A 23,568-nucleotide genomic window follows, 5' to 3' on the forward strand; every position below is an offset into this window, starting at 1 on the left:
TCTCTTTTTTAGTTTTCTCACCTATGAAGTTGGGATATAAAAATGCCCTCCCTCATTATTCTAATCAGTCAAATATTTACTGAGCCCCCTGTGTGCTACCTTGGAAAGATTAAATGAGGTTACTTGAGTTAGGTGTTTGACGCAGGAAAGTTGTTTTTTTGCTGTCGGTTCCAGTTTTCTCTATTCAAGTAACTTTTTTCAGCCTTGTTATCTCCTTTTTACCCAGAGTCTACGCCAGGAGACAAATCTGTATCACATTCTTGCACAACTCCTTCCACATCTTCTGCCTCTGGACTGAATCCCACGTCTGCACCTCCAACATCAGCTTCAGCAATCCCAGTTTCTCCTGTTCCACAGTCCCCAATACCTCCATTACTCCAGGACCCAAACCTTCTTAGACAGTTGCTTCCTGCTTTGCAAGCCACACTGCAACTTAATAATTCTAATGTGGACATATCCAAAATAAATGAAGGTAAATTTTCATAGTCAAAACTTTTTAAAAATTCATTTGCATTGGTCTTTGTTTCATTTTGAAATTCACATTTGAACTTCATTTGCTAGGATTTATATACCCCCCATAATCCAAGACCTTTGGTATTGTAATTGCATTAGCAATATTTGGATTTTTTCTGTATATTATTTAAGACTTGCTGTGTAGCTGGTAGTTGGTGGAGATGAGCTGTTCTGTGTTTGCGTAATGTGTATGGTGAGTTTTTTTTTTTTTTAAGTAAAAACAGCATTTCCAAAAGCTGATATGAAAATACTTGAATTCTAGAATTTCAAAAAAATTCTTGAATTTCAAAAAAACCTCTTGTATAGGAGTACATTATTTGGGATATTAAGCTAATTAATAAAAGTAGGAATTCAGGTAGTTTCTTATAATACTTGAAAAAAATTTGAGGTGAGAAATAACATTTTTCTTGTTTTTTAGTTAATTGCAGTATTCCAACTTTGCTTGTCAGCATGCTACTTAAAGTATTTAGGTAGTCACCTCAAAGAAGTCTGAATAAAAATGGATGTAGTGTTAATTCACAAACCATTCAAACAGTCCTAAAGGCATTGCAAAATTTTCTGTTTAGAATAGTCAATTTTGACTTGTGTCCATTGTGGTCCCAGAATATATTTAGTAGTGGTGTTAAGTGGTTATTTTCTTCCTTTATTTTAAACATATAGCTATTTCAGGCTAGTTGGTCAATAATCTTCTGTCTTTATTGTACTTTTCTGTATTTTGATTTTATTGTGTGATAGGTAACTTTGTTATTAGGGATTGTGGGGCTTTTCAACAGTTTGAAGAAATGATAGCGTAAAAAAATGCCAACAATAAAAAATCTTGTATGTCGAAAATACATGGTATTCCTAAATTACCTAGCTTTTTAATGTCTGCCTTTAAAAGATTGTTGGAGGGCGTATCAGTGCAGGATTTGAATGGTCAGCTTGTCTAATAAAGCATTTGCATGAAATAGCTACCATTTATTTATCCAGTTAATTCCAAGTAACATACTGAGCACTTTAGCAGTGGATGAATAGGTTTCTGGTTATATAATCAAATTCCCGGGAACATGCTTTACTGTTTTTATCAAGTCTTGGAGGAGTTTCTTTAACTGAACACCTAAATTTTAGTGTGAAGGAAACTACTGTTTTCCTTTGCTATAAACTGATTAAGTTTCTTTTCCTCTGTCTTGTCATTTCACATTTCTAGATCCATTTTATTACTCCTATCTTCTAGAGTTCTAAGTTTGAAACACTGTAGTTTTCTGTGGGTTCTTTTGAGTTTTCAAGTTACTACTAATGCCATAAATGCTTCTGTGTTTTTATTTTAATTTAAGGTATAATATGTTTTTAGTTCTTACAGCAGCTGTGACACAAGCCTCATTGCAGTCTATAATTCATAAGTTTCTTACTGCTGGACCATCTGCTTTCAACATAACTTCTTTGATTTCTCAAGCTGCTCAGCTCTCTACACAAGGTATTCATATTCTTAGGTATCACGAGAATTGCATATTAACTTGGAGGAGGGTTTCATAGCAAATTTTTCTTTAGTCTTTGAAGAAGTTAGCTATAATAATGATTTGGGTTTTTTTTAACACCAGTATATACAGTATTTTTACTTACTGATTCTTTCTGAGATGAGGCAAGCTTTGACATTTGTTTTGCAGTATTGCCATTAAACCTGTAATATATATTTAATTCAGAATTTAAGTTGCCAGTGAAATATTTTACTCCAAAGCTAAATGTAAACTGATGCCCTCAATCTTTGTGAGACATTGAATGTATTTTAAGAGTTGACGTTTGGTTTCAGCTTTGATGGTAGATGGTTTTTGACCAGAGGATACAGAAATGCTCAAGTCTTGTCTTGAATCAGCCATTTCTCTTCTCTGTGGAGGTATTCAATGGAGAGGGACATACATAGGGAAAAAGAGAAGTGAAAGGGTCACTTTGACTTGTCCCCCGGCCCCAGTTCAAAAAATTGATAAACTGAGCAGGAATACTTGTTCTGAAATTGAAATGTAATAGTGAAAAGACTTCTATTCCTCTGGTTAGCCTCATGAAGCAGGAGATACAGGGGGATAACCAGGCTTACGTGTAGAATAAGAAAGAGGAAATAAGGATGGTGAGGGTGCCTTCCCATGTAAGAACAGGTTCAGGCTTACCTTCTTGCTCCAGCCTAAGAAAGGGGTTAGGGGAGGCACACATTAGGTGTGCCTGTCTAATCCACGGCTAATGTAGTCCATGTGGCCCCAGTGAGTACTTCAGGTTCTTGACTTTCTCGGATAAGTGTTAAGTGTTCTCTTTGCGGGGCAGGGGGCCTGTGAAGAGATGGAAAGACCTCTTCACATACATTACAGAGGTTTTGGTTTCTTTGAAATTAATTGCTTCACTTTTTTACAGCCCAGCCATCTAATCAGTCTCCAATGTCTTTAACTTCTGATGCATCATCCCCAAGATCGTATGTGTCTCCAAGAATAAGCACACCTCAAACTAACACAGTCCCTATCAAACCTTTGATTAGTACTCCTCCTGTTTCATCACAGCCAAAGGTATGTCGCTTTTGAGGGAAATTTGGAAAAGAAACCACTCACTTTTAGAAAAACCAACTTAATGTTTTAGAATCTGCAGGGTCAAAAAAGCTCTCTTTGAGAATGTAGGCAGTGGTGGAATGAATGAGGGGTGAGAATAGATGCAGGTTAGACTTGGTAAACTGAGGGCTAGATAAGGGAATTTCATCTGTGCTTCCTCTTTACACACTGATTCTGTTCTCTTACTCGCTTTGGGATTTCTGACCTGGAGAGTGGGATAAAGAAGCATATGCTAATTGTCTTAATGTTTGTAGAATTGTTTAAAAGGTAGGAGAGAACATGTTTTCCAGTGACTCCTCCTACCCCATGCTTTTATTTCAGAGATGAGTCTGTTTCTGTGCTGATGCCTTTAACGTATATATTTAACGTCACATGAGAATCAACGACTGTTTGCTTCATTTAATAGATAAGAAAACTAAGCCTTCAGTTAAATCTAGTTTTTTGTGATGGACTCAGAATTTGAGACCTAGGTCTTTCTGAACACAGAACCCATTTTACTAAGCTATACTGCCTGTGTTTGTCCAGGAGAAATCTTCTCTAGATGGCTCCTCAGGGCACAGTTAGAAAGTTGCCGGTCTGTTCCTTTTGGAATATATTTAACAACAACAGTGCTGCACCCCAATTTTGTACTACATCATTTGAGTCTTGCCTACAGATTCATAAGTAAATCCCAGTCCATGCTCATTCTTGGCTTTGTAGTCCTACTACCAGCAACACATTAAGAGATTTGGAAGTTGGTATGTACAAATTGCATTTGTTTTTTCTTAATGGTAAATTTAGGAAATTCTTTTTAGTTGTTGTAAAAACTGGGCTGTTTCAGTCCTTGATGCCAAGGAATTTTTTACTGAAATAAAATCATAAGCAGAAGCCTAAAAATAAAAGTGCCTTGATCCATAACTTGAAATTGTTGGTAGGCCAGCTTAGGTCTTCCTGTTGGCTTATCCCTTCCTTTTTCAGTCCTTTATGCATGTTTTAAGGTCAATGTGGATTGAGTTTTTAAAATTCTGACTTAAACTTGTTAGTTTATTGTGCAGTTTCTTATTGTTTGCCTGTATTTTGATGGGAGAATTGTGAGTTTCTGCTAAAGAGACCTTATTCTTAGGCCTTATCCTTAGAGCTTAAAATTTAACTTCAGGGTGGTGTCTTAAGAGTATAATAAATGATGACTGAAAGGGAAGTAAGTGGTAGTGTTAGTTTTATAGTCAGTTATAAAATTAGCATTTCAAATCCCTTAAGCATATGGCTATCAATTTTTTGCATTCAAAAACTTTTTCGGGGTGCCTGGGTGGCTCAGTTGGTTAAACGGTCGACTTCAGCTCGGGTCATGATCTCCCGGTTCATGAGTTCAGATTCTGTGTGTCCCTTTCTCTCTGACCCTCCCCTGCGTGCGCGCTCTCTCTCTCTCTCTCTCTCTCTCTCGCTCGCTCTCTCTCGCTCTCTCTCGCTCGCTCTCAAAAATAAACGTTAAAACAAAATTTAAAAAAAAAAACTTTTTCAAGGTTTTTTTTTTTTTTTAAGTGGACATTTGGTATTCTATAGATCTTCTAAAAATGGTCTTTATAAAAGGACATGTTCTTTTACATTCAGAAGTTTACCAGGCTATCCGCAGATTTGTTTTGGAGAAAATTAATCAAAAAAAGAAAAGAAAAAAATAACTGCTGTCGGAGGATGTGACTTAATCACAAATGGCTGTTGTTGCCTTTGCGCCTTAATTTGGGGCTTATGTTTAAAACTACTTGTTTTCCCTCTCAGTGGCATCTGAACCTGCCTAGTATATGTATCACCACTGACAATTATGGACCTCTTCTTGTTCCACCTCTACAGGGTAACATCTCTTTGAAGACCACTCCAGTTGAATTTTGCATGGGCCGTACCTATACTAATATATAGGCCAATCTATACATTCTCTGCACATGTCGTTGAAATTTGAGCCAGCTGTATTTATGTGATGTGTTAACATTAATTTTTCTTGATCTATAAGTAACAGTAAATCAGAAAAGCTATTTTAGCATATTGGAAAGAAAACTTTCCACAACAGTAGGCACAACATTAGGAGAACTAGTTTCTTAGACTGTTGTGCTAAGAAAGTAGTCTTTTTTTAAATAATTTTTTTAAATGTTTATTTATTTTTGAGAGAGAAGAGGGGGAAGGAGCAGAGAGAGAGAGCGGGGGAGACAGAATCCAAAGGAGGCTCCAGGCTCCGAGCTGTCAGCACAGAGCCCGATGCGGGACTCGAACTGACGAACTACAAGATCATGACCTGAGCCGAAGTAGGACACTAAACCAAATGAACCCCCAGGCACCCAGAAAGTAGTCTTAACGGCCTTGGGCCGTTTTATGAAGAAATTAGATCCTAGTCTCAAAACTTGACTGTCTTCTAACTACATGAACTTGGGGAACTTACTTGATTTCACTTCTTTAAATCTCTAGATTTTTCACAGTTTAAGATTTTTCAACCAGATTTGGAGGGGTGTGTGGATTTGGGGGCCTTAAATTACCATGATTTATACTATTAAATATGTCTGTATCGCTAATACTAATTTTATTATGAAACAGAATTAGGACAGTTTGTGTTACCTTAAATTACTAAAGAATAGAAATAATAGGTACTTTTCATTGATAGTACTTTTGCTTTTATTTAGTTTCCATGGTATTTGTCTTATGTGATAGAAGGATATCTCACCAGATTTTGACATTTCAGGTTAGTACTCCAGTAGTTAAGCAAGGACCGGTTTCACAATCGGCCACACAGCAGCCTGTAACTGCTGACAAGCAGCAAGGTCATGAACCTGTCTCTCCTCGAAGTCTTCAGCGCTCAAAGTAAGTTGATAGGTGTTGAAACATTTTTTCCTTAATATTGCATGCTGCATTGTTTGAATATTATAAATATATATGTGTAACAGAACTTGATCTTGGAAGAATCCATGGATAGCCTTTGTTTTGTGCATTATAAGATTTATAAAGGGAAATCTTATTACAACTAGGTGATTTATCTCTAGTAGTGAAGCTGGGTTATTCTTGAAGAAAGTGATTCCTTTCTTTAGAATTTTACTTAGTGGAATATGATGGGATTAACAATATGTGATACTTGTATAAAGAGGGCACATGAGTGTATAATACTTTACTTGTTGGAAATGACATCATTTTTAACCTCATAGCAGTTTTAGATTTTGAGTGTATTGACGAAGCCAAAAATGTTACATCTAAGACTTGGGCCAGTATTTATTTCCCAGCTGGTCTGTGTCAGGTTTTCCTGATAGCTTTAACTCTGACCCCTATGTGGATTGCTTGTCAGATAGGGCTGTGTTGTGTTGTCACTTTCTTTGTTAATTAACAAATACAACTTTAAATGATTTTCATTTGATTGATTTTCCTATTTTTATTTCTTGCTATGAGGTGGCAAAATAATTCAACTGTTGTTTTTATTGTTGTTTTCTAAACAAGCATTTCAGAACTTATACATCCAAATGAGAGTTGTTCCCTTCAAAATAATCACCTTGGGAAGCTGTCTTCTTACTCCAGCAATGTTGCCATTGCTCAGAACATTTTTGGGAAACTCTTCTTTTAAATTGTCTTTAGAGGCGGCAGTATTATTTTAAATATCCTCAGTGATGAAAACTCTTCATCCTTTGGGAGATTTAGTTTTTGGAAATAACTGAAATTCATTCAGAGCCAAGTCTGGTGAAGCAGGTAGGAAATCAACTTGGGTGATTAAATTTTTGGTTCTCACCACCATATCCCCAAACCCTAGCCCAAACCATACAGTTTTAAAAGAAGATAACCAATCTCAGAGTGTTACTTTTTTGGTCTTATTTTGCCACTAAACTCCTTCATTGCTCTCCAATAAAATGCCTGTATTTTGCTTCACATTATCTACCCTCTGATTCAGTATTTCGTTCTGATGTTAAGCAAAGGCAATAGATTTTTTTCCCCTCCATATCTACATGTATGTAAAATAGAATATTCAGTTGTTCCTTGTATCTACAACGGTTAAAACTGGACCGTTTCTAACATTCTTATTAGTGTCTCTGGTATACGAAATCAACAGTTTCTGTTGTCAAATTTAGAGAGCAGTGGTAGTTTAAATTTAACTGACATTAGTGTTAAAAGGGCTCTTTTTCCCCCCTAAAGTGTGGAGAGGAATACACGATATAAATACAGTTTGGATTTTAAATTCTATTTATTTGATGTTCAAATAACAAATTTTTCTTAGGAATTTGGATATCTTTAAATTAATAGAAGGTATTGACACTTTCTAGGATACCTACTTTTTTAAACATACTACACATTCAACTTTGTTTTCTCTTCCAGTAGCCAGAGAAGTCCATCACCTGGTCCAAATCATACTTCTAGTAGTAATGCATCAAATGCAACAGTTGTACCACAGAATTCATCTGCTCGACCTACATGTTCATTAACACCTACACTAGCAGCACACTTCAATGAAAATCTCATAAAACATGTTCAAGGATGGCCTGCAGATCATGCAGAGAAGCAGGTATGTTACATGATTCATAGAAGATGTTTTACCTTTGGGTGAGTGACGAAAATACAACTTCTACTTTTAGAAAATCTAATCCAAATCACTGAATGTAAGCTACATTTTAAAATAACTAATTTCTAATTAGATTGTCTGTAGTCATTTTATAAAATATTTGATAAATAACTATAGGGTATTTATGAGGTGACTTTTTATCCTATTAAAATAATTACTGTTACAGCTACTGTCATCAAATACTCAGCAGTTAGCACCTGTGCTGAGTCCTTTATTTTCTCCACTTCTCAAAACTGTTAACCATTGCAGGTAATGCTTTTCCCATTTTACCAATGAGTCCCTTACGACCAAATAAATTCTATATCAAGGTCACCCAGTTAAATCATGATGGAGCTCACATCAAAGCCATAGTGTTTTTTCCACTCAGCTGGCCACTCTGATATTTAGAACCCGTTCGTATAGTTAGTCTTACGTCGTTCTCTCCACTAGACTAGCAACTAGAAGTGAGGCAACAGTTTTGCTTTGTAGTGAGGGACCTTTGGACAGTGCAGTTAACTGCCACTGGCTTCTCCCTTTGAGCAGATTACTGACTGTCTGAAATTTTCTCTCAGTTCACAGAGATAATGTTGTGTGTCTTATGACACAAGAAAACAGTGAGGCCCTTTTATCAGTGTTACACCTGAACTTTACTCTAGCTGACTCAGCATCTTTTATTAACCACAAATCATGAGATCTATCCTAGTGCTGTGCATTACTGAAATTGGAAATACTGTTTTCTCAAGCAGTTGAAGGGGAAATCTTTGAAAAGTTCTTTCCACCATTAGCGATGGGATTTCTTTTTTTAATTTAATTCAATTCAATTTTATTTTTATTATTATTTTTTTAATGATTATTTTCAAGAGAGAGAGCACAAGTGGGGGAGGGGCAGAGCGAGAGGTGTGGATTTAAAGGAAAAGAATTAGGGGCGGCTGGGTAGCTCAGTCAGTTAAGCGTTCCACTCTTGATTTTGGCTCAGGTCATGATCTCCTGGTTTTGTGAGATCGAGGCCTGTGGCAGCACGACATGGAGAGCCTGCTTGGGATTCTCTCTGCCTGTGCCCTGCTTGCACACGCACCCTTTCTCTCTCAATAAGTAAAATAAACTTTTAAAAAAATAAAAGGCTTATTTTGTAATCTTGGTTTAAAGTTCTACTCAGCAGTTTGATGTTTTTTTGGTATGTGATTGTGACATATTTTCCACGATTTGTATTTCTTTATAGGCATCAAGATTGCGAGAAGAAGCCCATAATATGGGAAGTGTTCACATGTCAGAAATTTGTACTGAATTAAAAAATTTAAGATCTTTAGTCCGAGTATGTGAAATTCAAGCAACTTTGCGAGAGCAAAGGTAAGTTTTTCACTGAAATCCATTTTTGTGTGAGCGTTGTATATCTTCATGTGAAGAATATAAACCACATCTCACTTCTGATATTAAAAGTTCCTTCTGCTATATCATGTTCCGTACTACTGTAACTGCATTTTTATAGTTTAATAGTATTCCTGGTGAATGGTAATGGCATCTAGATTTTAATTCTCTAACCCATGGTAAATGCTGCGATAGACTTCTTTTCCCCTTATGTTAGAACTCTGTAAGGTACAGTAAGTTTTAAAAAAATAAAATGTTTGTGTGCCTGGGTGGCTCAGTTGGCTAAGCGTTCGACTCTTGATTTCGGCTCAGGTCATGATCCCCATGGTTGTGAGATGAAGCTTCACAATGGGGCTCCCCATTGAGCATGGACCTCGCTTAAGATTCTCCCTCTCCTCTTTCTGTCCCTCCCCGACTTGTGCTTGCACGCTTTTTCTCTTTCTCAAAAAAGAAAAAAGAAGTGAAATGTTGAAACACTGCATGTTAAGTATACAGGAATTTTTAAAAAATAAAACTGTTTTTTAAAAGTGAAATGTTGGCAGCAGCTGATTACAAAGGGTCTCTTCTTTAATTGAGCATGGGATTCTGAGGATGCTTGTTGCAGCTGAAATTTCAAATCGTTATTTACATGGTGTTTGGATCATCTGTGGATCCCTTGGGAATTACAGTAAGACTGTAGTTGTCCCAGCAAGTATATCTATTTTCTGAATTGTTTTCACTTAAACTCTTCCTGTCTCCTATTTCTTAATCTAGTATCATACTCCAGTAAGGATACCTACATCCCAATAAATAGTATAGGTATTTTTTAAATGCTGATTACAGAATGAAGGACAAACTTTTAATGGCTTCACATCCTGTCTGTGTAAATCACTGGTTTATAGGTAGAGTTACTCTTAACATGAAACCACAGATACTTAGTAAACACTAAGTTGGAGTTTATCCTCAGCTTGGAAAAGTAACGCATCTTGCAGTCACTAAAGCATCTGGAGGTACATTTTGAGTATCACTTGAGAGTTGTGTACTCTAGGATTGCTCTGAAAGTACTTCTAATAGACACAAAGCTTGACTTCATTTTGGCTTGGTAAGATAAACGGTTTGACTTGTAGGAACTTGCAGCCTCAACTGTTGACACGAGTGTACACGGGTAAATACCAGCCCGTCCCTCTTAACGATCGTGCCTAATCCACTGCTACAGGCGGTAAATGGCCCACTTCACAGAAGAGAGGGCCAGAAGGGGAACAGTTTCACGAAGCTCCTGGAAATCTAGTTGCCTGTGGAGTTGGTGTTTTACTAACATTTATTTTAAATATATGTGTCACTTGGACTGTGACGTGGCTCCGTTTTCATGGGTCTCTATGTTGGGAATTGTTCTTCAAAACGATTAGCCTCCTGCACCTAGTTAATTCTAGGCTTACTGGATTGTGGCCCAGAAGTCATGCAGTCTAAGTTTATCTCCTATTTAATCTCCGCTGCCTTTTGTGTGTGGGTCTCTGATGATACAGTAAACAAATACATTTTATAAGTCGGTCTTAATATCGGGGGACCTGGCTGGCTCAGTCAGTTAAGCACCCAACTCTTGGTTTCCGCTCAGGTCGTGAGTACAAGCCCCGCATCAGGCTCTGTGCTGACAGTGCAGAGCCTGCTTGGGATTCTCCCTTTCTGCCCACCCCCCACTCGTGCACACACGCTCGCACTCTCGCTCTCAAAATAAACTTAAAAAAAAAATGTTTATCTTTATATTCAAATTAATTGGAATTTTTAGGAAACTAGGAACATTCTAACTTTTGTCATCGTAATACTTTAATACGTATCATATACTCACTGGTCATTTTGTGTTAACAAACCCATATTTAATTACTTAGTCTGAACTGCAGTTACTCATTTTATCTTTTTTTAAGATAATATCTGTAGTTAAAAATTTGGTTTTTGGTAACATTTATATGAATTACATGAGTTCTAATGCCTTCTTTTATTTTTCAGGATACTATTTTTGAGACAACAAATTAAGGAACTCGAAAAGCTAAAAAATCAGAATTCCTTCATGGTGTGAAGATGTGAATAATTGCACATGGTTTTGCGTACAGGAACTGTAAATCTCTATTGCCCGATCTTAACATTTTTGAGCTGCATTTAAGTAGACTTTGGACCGTTAAGCTGGGCAAAGGAAATGACAAGGGGATGGGGTCTGTGAGAGTCAATTCAGGGGAAAGATACAAGATTGATTTGTAAAACCCTTGAAATGTAGATTTCTTGTAGATGTATTCTTCACGTTGTAAATATGTTTTGTAGAGTGAAGCCATGGGAAGCCATGTGTAACAGAGCTTAGACATCCAAAACTAATCAATGCTGAGGTGGCTAAATACCTAGCCTTTTACATGTAAACCTGTCTGCAAAATTAGCTTTTTTAAAAAAAATTTGGGGGGTTAATTTATCATTCAGAAATCTTGCATTTTCAAAAATTCAGTGCAAGCGCCAGGCGATCTGTGTCTAAGGATACGATTTTGAACCATATGGGCAGTGTACAAAATATCATGAAACAACTGTTTCCACACTTGCACCTGATCAAGAGCAGTGCTTCTCCATTTGTTTTGCAGAGAAATGTTTTTCATTTCCTCAGTGTGTTCCATTTCCCTCTGAAATCCTCGATCTGATTTTATCCATTTTTTTTAAGGCTCCTCTTTTTCTCCTTTCTTAAGGCACTGTTGCTATGGCACTTTTCTATAACCTTTTCATTCCCGTGTACAGTAGCTTAAAATTGCAGTGATTGAGCATAACCCACTTGTTTGTATAAATTATTGAAATCCATTTGCACCCTGTAAGAATGGACTTAAAAGTACTGCTGGGCATGTGTGCTGAAAGTACATTGATTGCTCAACTAGAAAGAAATGGCCCAATGAACATGGTTGTGGGAGGGGAAAGAGGAAACAGAGCTAGTCAGATGTGAATTGTATCTGTTGTAATAAACATGTTAAAACAAACAAAAATTGTTATTTTTCTTTTCCTTCGGTCAATGCATATTAGAAATTGAACTACCTGGGGATTCTTTATCAGAACTATTCTTGTTGAATATTTATACTTAATTGAAATAATTCCTTAAGGGAGGTTTTGTTTAAAGCATATTAACAGGAAATTGTGTATAAGATATTTAATGAACTAAGAAATTCAACAAGAATGATTAAGTCACTTCCCAAGTGGTTGTCATTTGTTATAAACCCTGGTTTAACCTGTCTTGCTATTATGACATTTCATTTTGAAGGATGTTTGTGTTGTAGCTAACTGTTCAAGTCTGGTGCTGACTGCTGTTCTTAGCCATCACAAAACGCTAAATTTGTGTCATTGGAGCTTCCTTCTGTTACCTGGAAATGGTGGGAAAGCTCAGCTTTGTATATTGTTTCCTAAAGTATATTAAAATAAAAAAAGAAACTATTGCTACTATAAAATTACCTTGGCTTTTTTTTTTTTTCTTTTCTAAAATATTGGTCACATGGCCTTAGCATGACACTGCCAGTATTCTATCAAATCACAAGGGTTTCTGTATGCAGAAAATTTAATTTCAATTTCAAAAATCTTAACCGATTTAGAGACTTTTTTCCTATTGAGGCAGATGTATTTATGTGCTTTCAGAACTGCCAGCACCAAGGGCTTATTTTGTGATGTTAGACATGTTGTTGCATTCTGGGATACGAAAATTCCAAAATTGCTCTTGTGCTTCAAGCATATTTAAAGCATAGAAGATCATGCTCAAACCTTTCAGTAAACTTTAAAAAAGTAAACTGTAAGTGATAGTATGGATGATACTTTCTAAAACACATAAATGTTCCAGTGTAATTAAGAGGAATCACAGTCTTCTACTGGAAACTGATTTTTTGTTGTTGTTGTTGTAACTTGAGCTTCCTTTTAAAAATGTAAGAAAAGACGACTGTCAAATTCTATCCTCATGGAATGTTCATACCTGTAAGATTGTTAACATTTGCTGGGCTTGATTAGTGCATGTAAATGAAACTCCAAAGGGCAATGTTAAGCGAGAACTCTTCACTGATGGAGTCCTGTATCTTTCCTGGAAAGAAGTGAGCAGTTTGTGATGTAGTAGGCAAATGTTTCCTGGTCAGATGGCAACTTGACTTGTGGTTTAAGGTAAATTGGAATTTTATTTGCTAATAGTTTATGGATCTATGTCACCTTATTCATTTGCTTTGAAAAAATGTTTACATCCCTAAATGAATTGCTCACATATATATATATAGGAGAAGATGCCTAATATGAAATTTCCTGGTGAATTTTTAAACAATTAAAATTTTTGTGGAAATATTTTTACAATATTTGATTCACTTATTATTCTGTAGTAAATTATCTCAATCATTGCGTTTAATACATTGTGTCCAGCTACAAACCTTCTTGAGATAACCAGGGAGTATTTCTTAAGATAGGCATGATACCCAAGAAGATTCTTCATACAGTCGGCCTGTTGCCATGGCTTGGAACACGTATCTCATTTTGATGGGCACCTTGGCTCAGATAATTTGAAAATAAGAATGCAAAGAGTCCCTAGGAAACCTCAGGGTTTTTATTTTAAAAGGACATTAGCAGTCTTCTATTCAAACCTTAAAAACTGGTGTCGTAATAAAACATATTTTGTGAAGGCGAGTCTGTTAGGAAGTCTTTACCCTGAAGAACCAGATTTCCTACTTTTACATTGTTTTCTGTTTGACTAGTTTGACTAATTTTTCATTTCAAACCTTGGACTATGACTCCAGATTTTAAGCACACTGAAAACTCCATTCTTCAGCTCTTTTTAAAGACCTGATGCTTCTTTTAATAACCCAAACGAATGGTTTTATCTTCTCAATTTTATATACATTTCACACTTCTGAAACCTTGGAAAGGAGGTGCTTAAAACTTTGCAAAGTGAATTGTTATCCCATTTCCAACAATCTATTGTTTAAACATAACTAGCTTTAAGGGATTATTTCAAAGGGGGGGCACAAAATAATTTATTCTGCAAACCGGAACTATTGTAGTTGAGGACTTAAAGCTACTGTATTTAGATGTGGGTTTTGAATATACGGATTTCTTTTCAATACCTGTATATATGGCTATATTCTTGTATTTGTACTGAAGTGTACAAAATGACACTTAAAGTAATAAATATGTTTTGACTATATTGTGCAGTTATTTCAGAACAGTCTTTTGAAAGTCTTAGTCTTAGAATGCATAATTTGCATTTGAGTAAGAAAATACCAAATTACTGCAAAAGTTTTACTACGATTCAGTAGTTTCCATATAATTTAATCGCACTATTTTGATGAAAAATTTAGCTTAATCTTTTGAGGTCTTGAGATCCTCTTCTAATTTGCTGTACCCTTTTTTCCTGACCTCTGAGTTTTGGGAGTGCCCTGAAAGTACAGTCTGCCTAGGTGATCTCATCTTGGCCCTTGGCTCTGAGAATCCCAATCTTCGGTCGGTTTCATCCACATTAACCTCCAGTCTTGAACCCTTCAGCTCCAAACAGCAGTCAGTGTAGATACTTGCCTTAACGTGGCAAATTCTCAAAACAAAACAAAACAAAACAAAAAGCCTTGTGCCTCAGACTTCATTCCCTAGTGTCCCCATTTTCAGTAATTGATCCCGTCATTCCCCATTGCTTGAGACCCAAACGGAGGAAGCATCCTTTGTCTAGCACCCTGTATTTAATCCATCAAACCTGGTTTCCAAAATATATGTTGGATCTGAGCGCTCATTACCTCCATGTTTACAACTCTATTCCAACCCACGATCATCTATGAACCAACCAGACTGCTGGCATGATTGCCTAGTCCGCTTACCACCACCACCACCACCACACGTACCCAGTCTGTTCTCTATGCCAGAGAGAAATGAGAAGCATGTATCATTCTGGTCGATGACTTCACATACAACAAAGTCCAAACCTCTCCCTGTAGCTTGTGCTCAAGGCCCGGAATACCCACTAGATTCTCCCTCTCACTGCAGTCTCACCCCAGGGTTTTTAAAATATCTGGCTGGAAAGCTCTGTTCTTGGAGACTTGTACAGCTTGCCGCCCATTCAGTCTCTTCTCGAAGGACACACAAGCCTGTTCTGACCTCCCATCTAAAAACACCGTCACTGTTCGTTCATTTTCTTCGAGAGAACAGTGTCTGATACGTAGGAAGTACCCCAGAAATACTTGTTGAAAGGGATTAAGAAAAAGGGCTATGGAAAAAATCAACTTACAATTTGTAAAGAAACTTTTTCTTCAAGGGTTTTGATTTTGGTCCTTACACCTTGGGAGATAGGCATGAAACAGCAACTAGCTTTTTTTCTTTTTTCTTTTCTCTTTCTTCCTTTATTTCTTTTCTTCTTCCCTTCCCTACCTTCCTTTCTTTCCTTTACTGCAACTTACTATTGGTTACCAAAACCTAACTCCGTACCTGTTCTTATTGTGAAATGTGCTTTCTAGACACGTTTAATCAACGGAACCAGTAATCATTAGAGGCCCCTCAAGGTAGGGATGCTTTCACAGGCCTGTTTGGTTCGGATGACGCCTTTACATCCAAGGAAACCGTTCCAACTTTTTAGGACAAGGGTGTAGGCAGAAAACACTTGACAACACTCTAAGATGTGTCACAGAACATCTGTACCACGTGTATATATCCTACAGGAAAATGGCTGGGGTGTGGGAATGGCCTGCCTTTATGACAGGTGGGAAGATTTAAGATTGACAGGCCCTTGACACCATTGTATGCACTTTATAAACAGGATCTTTTTCCTTTTTTAAGGTGGGTACCATCGCTTAGTTTGATCATCCTATGTGGCTGTGTTAGCATCACAATACGTTTTCTTATCCCTTTTAGGTAGTTACAGGATTATTACCTTGGATGTGAAAGGCAGAATGCAAGCATAAAATTGGGTCTTTTGTGTTTTGTCTTCCTCCCAAACCTAGAAAGGTCAGCACATAGTGGCTGCTCAGAATTTTTGTATGAATGAGTGAGTGAAATACACATTTTAAATATTTTCTCTGTTAAGTTTGCTCAAACTTGTATTTAATTTTTAGGCATAATGTTTTCAAAAATATTTTTTAAATTAAAAGTTTGTTACTAGAGGGGGCTCCTAGGTGGCTCAGTCGGTTGAGCGCCGAACCCTTGATTTCAGCTCAGGTCATGATCTCACGGTTCATGAACTCAAGCCCCACATCAGGCTCTGCACTAACAATGCGGAGCCTGCTTGCGATTCTCTCTGCCCCTCCCCCCCACCCTCTCTCTCTCTCTCTCTCTCTCTCTCTCTCTCAAAAATACATAAACTTAAAAAAAACTATTAGGGGCGCCTGCCTGGCTCAGTCAGTGGAGCATGTGATTCTTGATCTTGGGGGTAAATTCAAGCCCCATGTTGGTTGTAGAGATTAGTTAAAAATAGTCTTGAAATTATTGACTAGAGCTTTGAATAGAGAGTCACTCTGAAGCTTCGAAAAGCCTCTTGCCTAATGTTTTTTTCATTGATGCCTTGAATATCCTCTTAATAACTAAAACTGTTAAAATGATAAAATTGTACCATGGTTGGACATGAGCTCTAATTTTTAAAACACCAGTGCAGTCTCAGGCTACATCTCTCTATACCAGTTTCAGAAGCCCAAAACTTCCAAAGATACCATGTAAAAACACTGACAACGGAATTGGAGGATAAGATAGCTGACGAAATTTCACCCAACGCTTAACAAAAGTATTTAAGGAGGCAAAATATTTCTCCACAAACATCAAAACAATGAAAGAAACAAAACTTCTATGATCTTTGAAAGGTGATGGAGAGAACGGAAAATAGAAAATTTTGGTATAATTTACCACGTTAAATGATCCCCAAATTAGTGAGGGTTCAGTCAGAAAATAGAGGTCACCTTAGTTATTTCAAAAGAGAGTTTGAAACTAACGGCGAATGAAAACAAGGCAGCCTTATTGGAGGAAATGTCAGGAGAGACCTGGGAAGATAGAGGGAAGGGAGGGAGGAAGCAGGATCCAAGGAAAAGACAAAACTTCTGACCAAATGCCATGTGAAGCAGAGGGAGGGAGAAACCCAGACTTTCCCTCTTTCTGTCCTCTAGTTCTGCCTACGTTGGCAGAACTTACTCAGAAGCAAGAGGACGAGAGAGCTTGGGACAGTCCCTGAAATGCTGAGAAGGGTAGAGAATGAAGGGAGAAAAATGAATCTGAGGGCAAACCCTCTGACCTCAGTATAACCTCTGACCCTACCAGCAGACAAAAGGAAGAAAGAATGTCAATTCAAGCCACCTTTCCTGACAATAATGGAGGCACGTCTATGAAGTTCTAAGAAATGTGTAAGAAAATGTATTGGGACCCAAATATTGTATTTAGTAAGCTGTTCAAATATAAAAGCAACAGTGACTCCCAAACATGAAAGGGTCAAAGACTGTTATTCAACTCTTGAGTCCTTGAAGAAAATAACTGACAAAAGCTAAGAGATGAGTGGTGAATGGTGATTAAAGCATTACTGGTGATACAGAAGCAATTTACATATGCAACCTCAGAATAATGGGAAAAGTACATGAATTCAGTAAAATGTGGCAATGTTGAAATAAAACGGGAAATGGTCACAAGATGTGAGGAAATATAAGTGCCTTCATTTTTGTTAACAGAAAGTCCAAAGTTGATCAAGAAATAAAGTGGTACGAAGGTACACCAGGTTCTCACTCTAGTGACATTCCATTGAAGTGAAGGCAGAACAATAATAAGTTGAAAAAGCAAATGCATGCAAAAAAAAAAAAATCGGAATTCAATACGTAATGCATGATAAATGCAGAAATAATTGTGAAGAATATAAAACAAGGCACTAAATTAGAGACCCACAAGGGAGTGGATTGTTAGCGATTTTAGATCATGTGTTTAGGAAAACCCTTAAAGACTTCTTAAGGCATGACTTTTGAGTTAAGATCTGAGGAGTGAGAACAAGACAGCCAGGTGAAGCTTATTGTGTTGTGCTTAATAAGTGTCAACAGATGAAGGGACCAAAAAAAAAATGTATTTATAAAATGGAATATTATCCAGCCATAAAAAAGAAAGAAATCCTACCATTTGCAACAACATGGGTGAACTTTGAGGGCATTATGCTGAGTGAAATAGGTCAGAGAAAGACAAATACTGTATGGTATCGTTTTTATGTAGAATCTAAAAAAGCTGAACCCATAGAAATAGATGAGACTGGTGGTTGCCAGGGACTGAGGGGTGAGGAAATTTGGGAGATGTTGATCAGAGTTGCAATTATAAGATGAATAAGGTCCAGGCATCTGATGTGTAATATAGTGACCATAGTTAATATTGTAGTGAATACTTGGAAGTTTCTAAGAAATTAAATATTCTAACTACCAAAAAACAAAACACACACACACACACACACACACACACACACACACACACACACACAAACTAAACCCAAAATCATGTCAGACGAATCTTATTATGGTAATGGAATATATACATGTATCAAATCATCATATTGTGCACCTGAAACTTGCACAATATTATACATCAACTATTTCTCAGTAAAACTGGGAGAGGGGAAGATATGTGTAAGCCTGTGTGAAAAAACTTTAGGGGTGCCTGGGTGGCTCAGTCAGTTAAGGATCTGACTCTTGATTTTGGCTCAGGTCATGATCTCAAGGTCATGAGATTGAGCCCCATTTCAGGCTCTGTGCTGGGCTGGAGGCTGCTTGAGATTCTCTCTCCCTATCTCTATGCCCTCTCCCTACCAATCAATCAATCAATCAATCAATCAATAAAATTTTAAAATGTCAAAATCCTCAATATATTCAATGTAATTTCAATAAAGTACCAACTTTTTTTTGGTGGGAATTTGATAGAATGATACCTACGTACACCTGGAAAAATCAACGTACAAATTATTGGAAATAACTTTTTTCTTTCTTTTTTTCCTTTTTTTATTTATTTTTGAGAGAGACAGAGCGTGAGTGGGGAGGGGCAGAGAGAGAGGGAGACACAGAATCCGAAGCAGGCTCCAGGCTCCGAGCTGTCAGCACAGAGCCCGACGCGGGGCTCGAATTCACGAACCGCGAGATCATGACCTGAGCCGAAGTTGGACGCTTCATCGACGCAGCCACCCAGATGCCCCAAAGCGTTTCCAGTTTTGAACACAATTATGAATTCCCTGAGAGAAGTCTTGTGACAAAAAAGTGCAGGTGAGGGTAGAGAGAAGCTTGCTTACAAAATCCTCTTTCCCTGCCTTTGTGCCCTTCGGTTGTTTATCCAGTTATGTATAGAAGTTGCCAAGATGTGCGAACATTTGCTTTAGCTAAGTATTACGGTCACAACAAGAATTTTTCAAGTGACCGGAGTGATTAGCTTCAGTATCGATGGCCAACTCTGGGTGCCATCAGCTTGGTCAGGCCCTTCGAATCCGCCTTCCGCCTGCACCCTTCCCCCTCCTCCACACCCTACAGAAAAAGACACCAACTTACACTTTCGGGGCCTTCCTTCAGCCCCTTCGTTTGTTGTTCTTTTCCACTTTGTTTTTGGTTCCTTTTGCTAGGCTCTAACGTTTCCTGGTTGAGCATAAAAATGGAAAAGAAAGGGTGGCTCAGTTGGCTCAGTCTGGCTCTCGATTTCGGCTCAGGTTGTGATCTCACTTCTTGGGATTGAGCCCCGCGTCCGTCTCTGTGCTGACCGAGCAGAGCCTGCTTGGGGTTCTCTCCTTCTCTCTCTCTCTCTCTCTCTCCCTCTCTCTCTGTCCCTCTCCCACTTGCACTCTCTCTCTCTCTCAAAAATAAATAAAGTTAAAAAAAAAAGATTCGGGCAACAACAGATGCTGGCGAGGATGCGGAGAAAGAGGATCTCTTTTGCATTGTTGGTGGGAATGCAAGCTGGTGCAGCCACTCTGGAAAACAGTATGGAGGTTCCCCAAAAAATTAACAATAGAACTACCTTGCGACCCAGCAATTGCACTACTAGGCATCCACGGGATACAGGTGTGCTGTTTCGAAGGGACACATGCACCCCCATGTTTATAGCAGCACTACCAACAATAGCCAAAGTGTGGAAAGAGCCCAAATGTCCATCGAGGGATGAATGGATAAAGAAGATGTGGTATATATATACAATGGAGTATTACTCGGCAGTCAAAAAGAATGAAATCTTGCCATTTGCAACTACATGGATGGAACTGGAGGGTATTATGCTAAGTGAAATTAGTCAGAGAAAGACAAAAATCATATGAGAACTTTAAGAGACAAAACAGATAAACATAAGAGAAGGGAAACAAAAATAATATAACAACAGGGAAGGGGACAAAACAGAAGAGACTCATAAATACGGAGAACAAAGTGAGGGTTACTGGAGGGGGTGTGAGAGGGGGAATGGGCTCAATGGGTAAGGGGCACTAAGGAATCTACTGAAATCATTGTTGCACTATCTGCTGACTAATTTGGATGTAAATTTAAAAAAAATGATTAACAGGAGAAAACCAAATTTTAATTTTGTAAGTATGGGAGCCCTGTAAAGACGGGAGATTCCGAGGGCAGTCTGGTAATTGAGGCTTCTCTAACATCCGGAATTAAGGCAAAGGGTGGGGGTCTGCGGATACGGAGGGAAGGTGACATGTTTGGAAAGCAAAGTTTGCCCTGTGGGGCAGGTAAGTTTATTAAGAAAAAGACGTCTCTCTGGTAAGGCCATCTTCCAGGTCTAGGTCTCCTTTCTCATGTAAATTTACGTCTTTGAGCGACGCTAAAAGGCTTTCCCTGGATCTGCTGAGTTTCGATTCCCTTTAGCTCGAACTAACCCTCAGGCCCAAGCGACGTATTCTGGGGTAGCAAATTTCGCTCCACTTAATTGACCACAGTATGCAACTCTTCTGTCGCACGCTGTGTCAGGTCAACTTGTGTTGGGTTGGGCTGGAACCACTGAGGTCTATCAAGTAGAGGAAAATTCCTTATGTCCAAGAAGGTTTGATGCTACCCCCGGGGGGTGGAGGCTGGAATCCAGTCCCACAAGATTCAGTTTGCCCGTGAGCCCTCCCCAGCCTCTAGAAATTCTACTCACTACTCACCTGGAAGGGCGCGCATGCGCGTGGGCCACATTCCTAGATTTGGACATTAACCCGTGAACCCTGCCTAATCTGTCTCCTCCCACTCCCAGTGATGCTTGTGACTTTTTATTGGAAGACTGTCACACATACAAAAAGTTACCACCGTCTGGATTCAATACCTGGGCTCTCTTTTGTCCCCCGGATCCGTTTCAGAGCCAGACGCAGACGCTGCGGCACTTACCCCTACGCCCTTCAGTGTGAGTCTCCTAAGAGCGAGCCTGTTATCCTACATAACCAGGACACCGTTGTCACAAGGACAGGTACAATTTCATGGAACTGGCGGTTAAGGAAAATTAGGGGAATAGAGGTCAAAGCAGGGCCGACTTGGCTTCCCACTGTAGAAGCGAGCTTTTAGAATCATTCTTCCCAAGCAGACTCGCAAGTGTTACAAGGAGCGTGTTTCTTTTGCAGTCCGAAAAGCAAACCGAAACAAAGACAAGGGGGAATCGGGGCCTGTAGGTTCTGCGTCTGGTGGCCGCTCTGGGTGCTTCGCGGGCCTGGGCACGCCTGCTGCCGCCACCAGGTGGCAGTGTTGGGCTGCCGTCAGCCAGCTCACCCCAACTGGTGAGCTAGCCCCCCAAGAAACTTTAGGTAGGGAGCAAGAGAACGGTTACGTTTTCAAAGTCAATGTTAGAACCGCAGGCAGACCCTGAAGAGGCAAGAAGGGGGAAAATGACAGAGAACTTATTTTCATGAACGCACTTCGGGGCTCAGTCGGTTAGGCATCAGACTTCGGCTCCGGTCATGATCTCAAGGTTCGTGGGATCGAGCCCCGCGTCAGGTTCTGTGCCGAAAGCTCAGAGCCTGGACCCTGCTTCAGATTCTGCGTCTCGCTCTCTCTCTCTGCTTCTCCCCTGCTTGTGCTCTCTGTCTCCCTAAGTATAATACCTGGCATAAAGCAGACGACTTTATAAATAAGTGAACATTTAGTGAATACATAAACGAAACAAGCAAACGTATTTTTTTTTTAAGTATTTTGTGGGCGTTCAGCACTGTGTTAGCCACAAGCAATTGGTAAGTTTCTCGACTGAGAAAGGAAAAAAAAAAAAAAGGAAAGGAAAGGAAAAAAAAAAATCTTCCCCTAAAACTAAGGATGTTCCAGGAGTGACCCCAGAAGCTGCCTCATCTGTGCCTCTGGGCCCGCGAGAACTGAGAGCATTCGTGGTATGAGGGGGCAGCTGGGTTCTTCTGTCCTGATGTGCGGAAGGCTGCTCTGGACAGGGGTCCCCAGTACCTGCCGAGCCGCAAAGCAAGGCTTGTGAAATAAGAGAAAATAAAAAAGCAGGGCACCTGGGTGGCTCAGTTGGTTAAGCGTCCCACTGTAGATTTCGGCTCAGGTCATGATCTCCCGGTCCGTGAGTTCAAGCCCCGCGTTGGGCTCTGTGCTAACAGCTCAGAGCCTGGAGCCTGTTTCAGATTCTGTGTCTCCCCCTCTCTCTCTCTCGGCCCCTCCCCCACTCACACTCTGTCTCTCTCTCTCTCTCTCTCTCTCTCTCTCAAAAATAAACAAACTTGAAAAAAACTTTAAAAAAAAAAGAGAGAGAGGCAGAGAGAGAATCCCAAGCAGGCTCCTCACTGTCAGCGTGGAGCCAGACATGGGGCTCGAACGCACGAACCGAGAGATCACGCCCGGAGCCGAAATCAAGCGTCGGACGCTTAACCGACTGAGCCACTCAGGCGCCCCTCGATGACATTTTTATAACCCGAAATTACAGGCTGTTTGGGGGAACTATTTTGAACTCAGGGCTTTGTGCTGCTTTTCCATAGGATGCAGACCTTTCCAGCAACTTCCCTCTGGCTGTCCTGCTGAAGAGCTAAGTAAGTGTTTGGGAGCAGCCCCTCTTCTCCTGGGGAAGGGCACCCCTCCAGTGGTCCCGGGGTGCTCCCTGACGGAGGTGGGGTGCTGGAATGTGGGAGGGAGGCCTCCCTTGGGTCTTCCCGGCTCTGGGGGCCGAGCTCTGCCCTGGCTTCTCTTGCTGCAAACGTTGGTGGGTGGAGTCGCCTTGGCCGTGGGCTGGGGGTGCCAGGCCGGCGGGTCCTCCGTGCGCGGCGTGGCCAGGGACCAGTGGACGCGGATGAAACCGGCAGAGGCAGTCCTAGCCGCCCCTCCTGCCTCGGGCCGCCTCGCCCCTGCCCATCGCTCTGGAGATTCTACCTGAAACCTGAGACGGTGGACCCCAAATTACCTCTGCAGCTGGGGACCTGCCTTCCCACCTGTGCTTTGAGGAGAAGAGGCCGTTTCTGGGGCAGATACGATGCAGGGTTTTCCACACGAAAGTTAAGGTCTGGTCAAGTAAAACAGATGGGGTTCGTGTTGTGCAGGACACGTCCGACTTCCCCCTTCCCTTACTCCCGGTCTCCCAACCTCTGCCAACGGTTCTGCCCCTCACAGCTCCGAAAAACCAGAGTCCTCAAGGCAGGTGGCACAGGGGGAAAGAACAGTAGCCCCGGACGCCAGGAGCTCAGAACGGCTAAGGGGAAGGCAGGGCGGACCA

General features: G+C 39.7%; 1 protein-coding gene across 6 annotated transcripts in view; it reads left to right on the forward strand.

Annotated features, from left to right (window-relative positions):
• WAC (WW domain containing adaptor with coiled-coil) overlaps positions 1–12,416 on the forward strand; it is an 86,294-nt gene extending 73,878 nt beyond the window's left edge. For all 6 annotated transcript variants that reach the window (XM_047066444.1, XM_047066445.1, XM_047066442.1 and 3 more), the window contains 7 exons: positions 227–472; positions 1,844–1,966; positions 2,890–3,038; positions 5,779–5,897; positions 7,389–7,575; positions 8,831–8,958; positions 10,957–12,416. In XM_047066444.1, the coding sequence (XP_046922400.1) occupies positions 227–472; positions 1,844–1,966; positions 2,890–3,038; positions 5,779–5,897; positions 7,389–7,575; positions 8,831–8,958; positions 10,957–11,026 (1,022 nt within the window). In that variant the 3' untranslated portion in view covers positions 11,027–12,416. The remainder of the gene's footprint in view (positions 1–226; positions 473–1,843; positions 1,967–2,889; positions 3,039–5,778; positions 5,898–7,388; positions 7,576–8,830; positions 8,959–10,956) is intronic.
• Positions 12,417–23,568: the final 11,152 nt, after the last annotated feature.

Source organism: Lynx rufus, unplaced genomic scaffold, assembly GCF_022079265.1.
Source record: "Lynx rufus isolate CCGP_SWC_20201006 ecotype Redwood Valley unplaced genomic scaffold, mLynRuf1.p SCAF_7, whole genome shotgun sequence".
Classification (NCBI taxonomy): domain Eukaryota; kingdom Metazoa; phylum Chordata; class Mammalia; order Carnivora; family Felidae; genus Lynx; species Lynx rufus.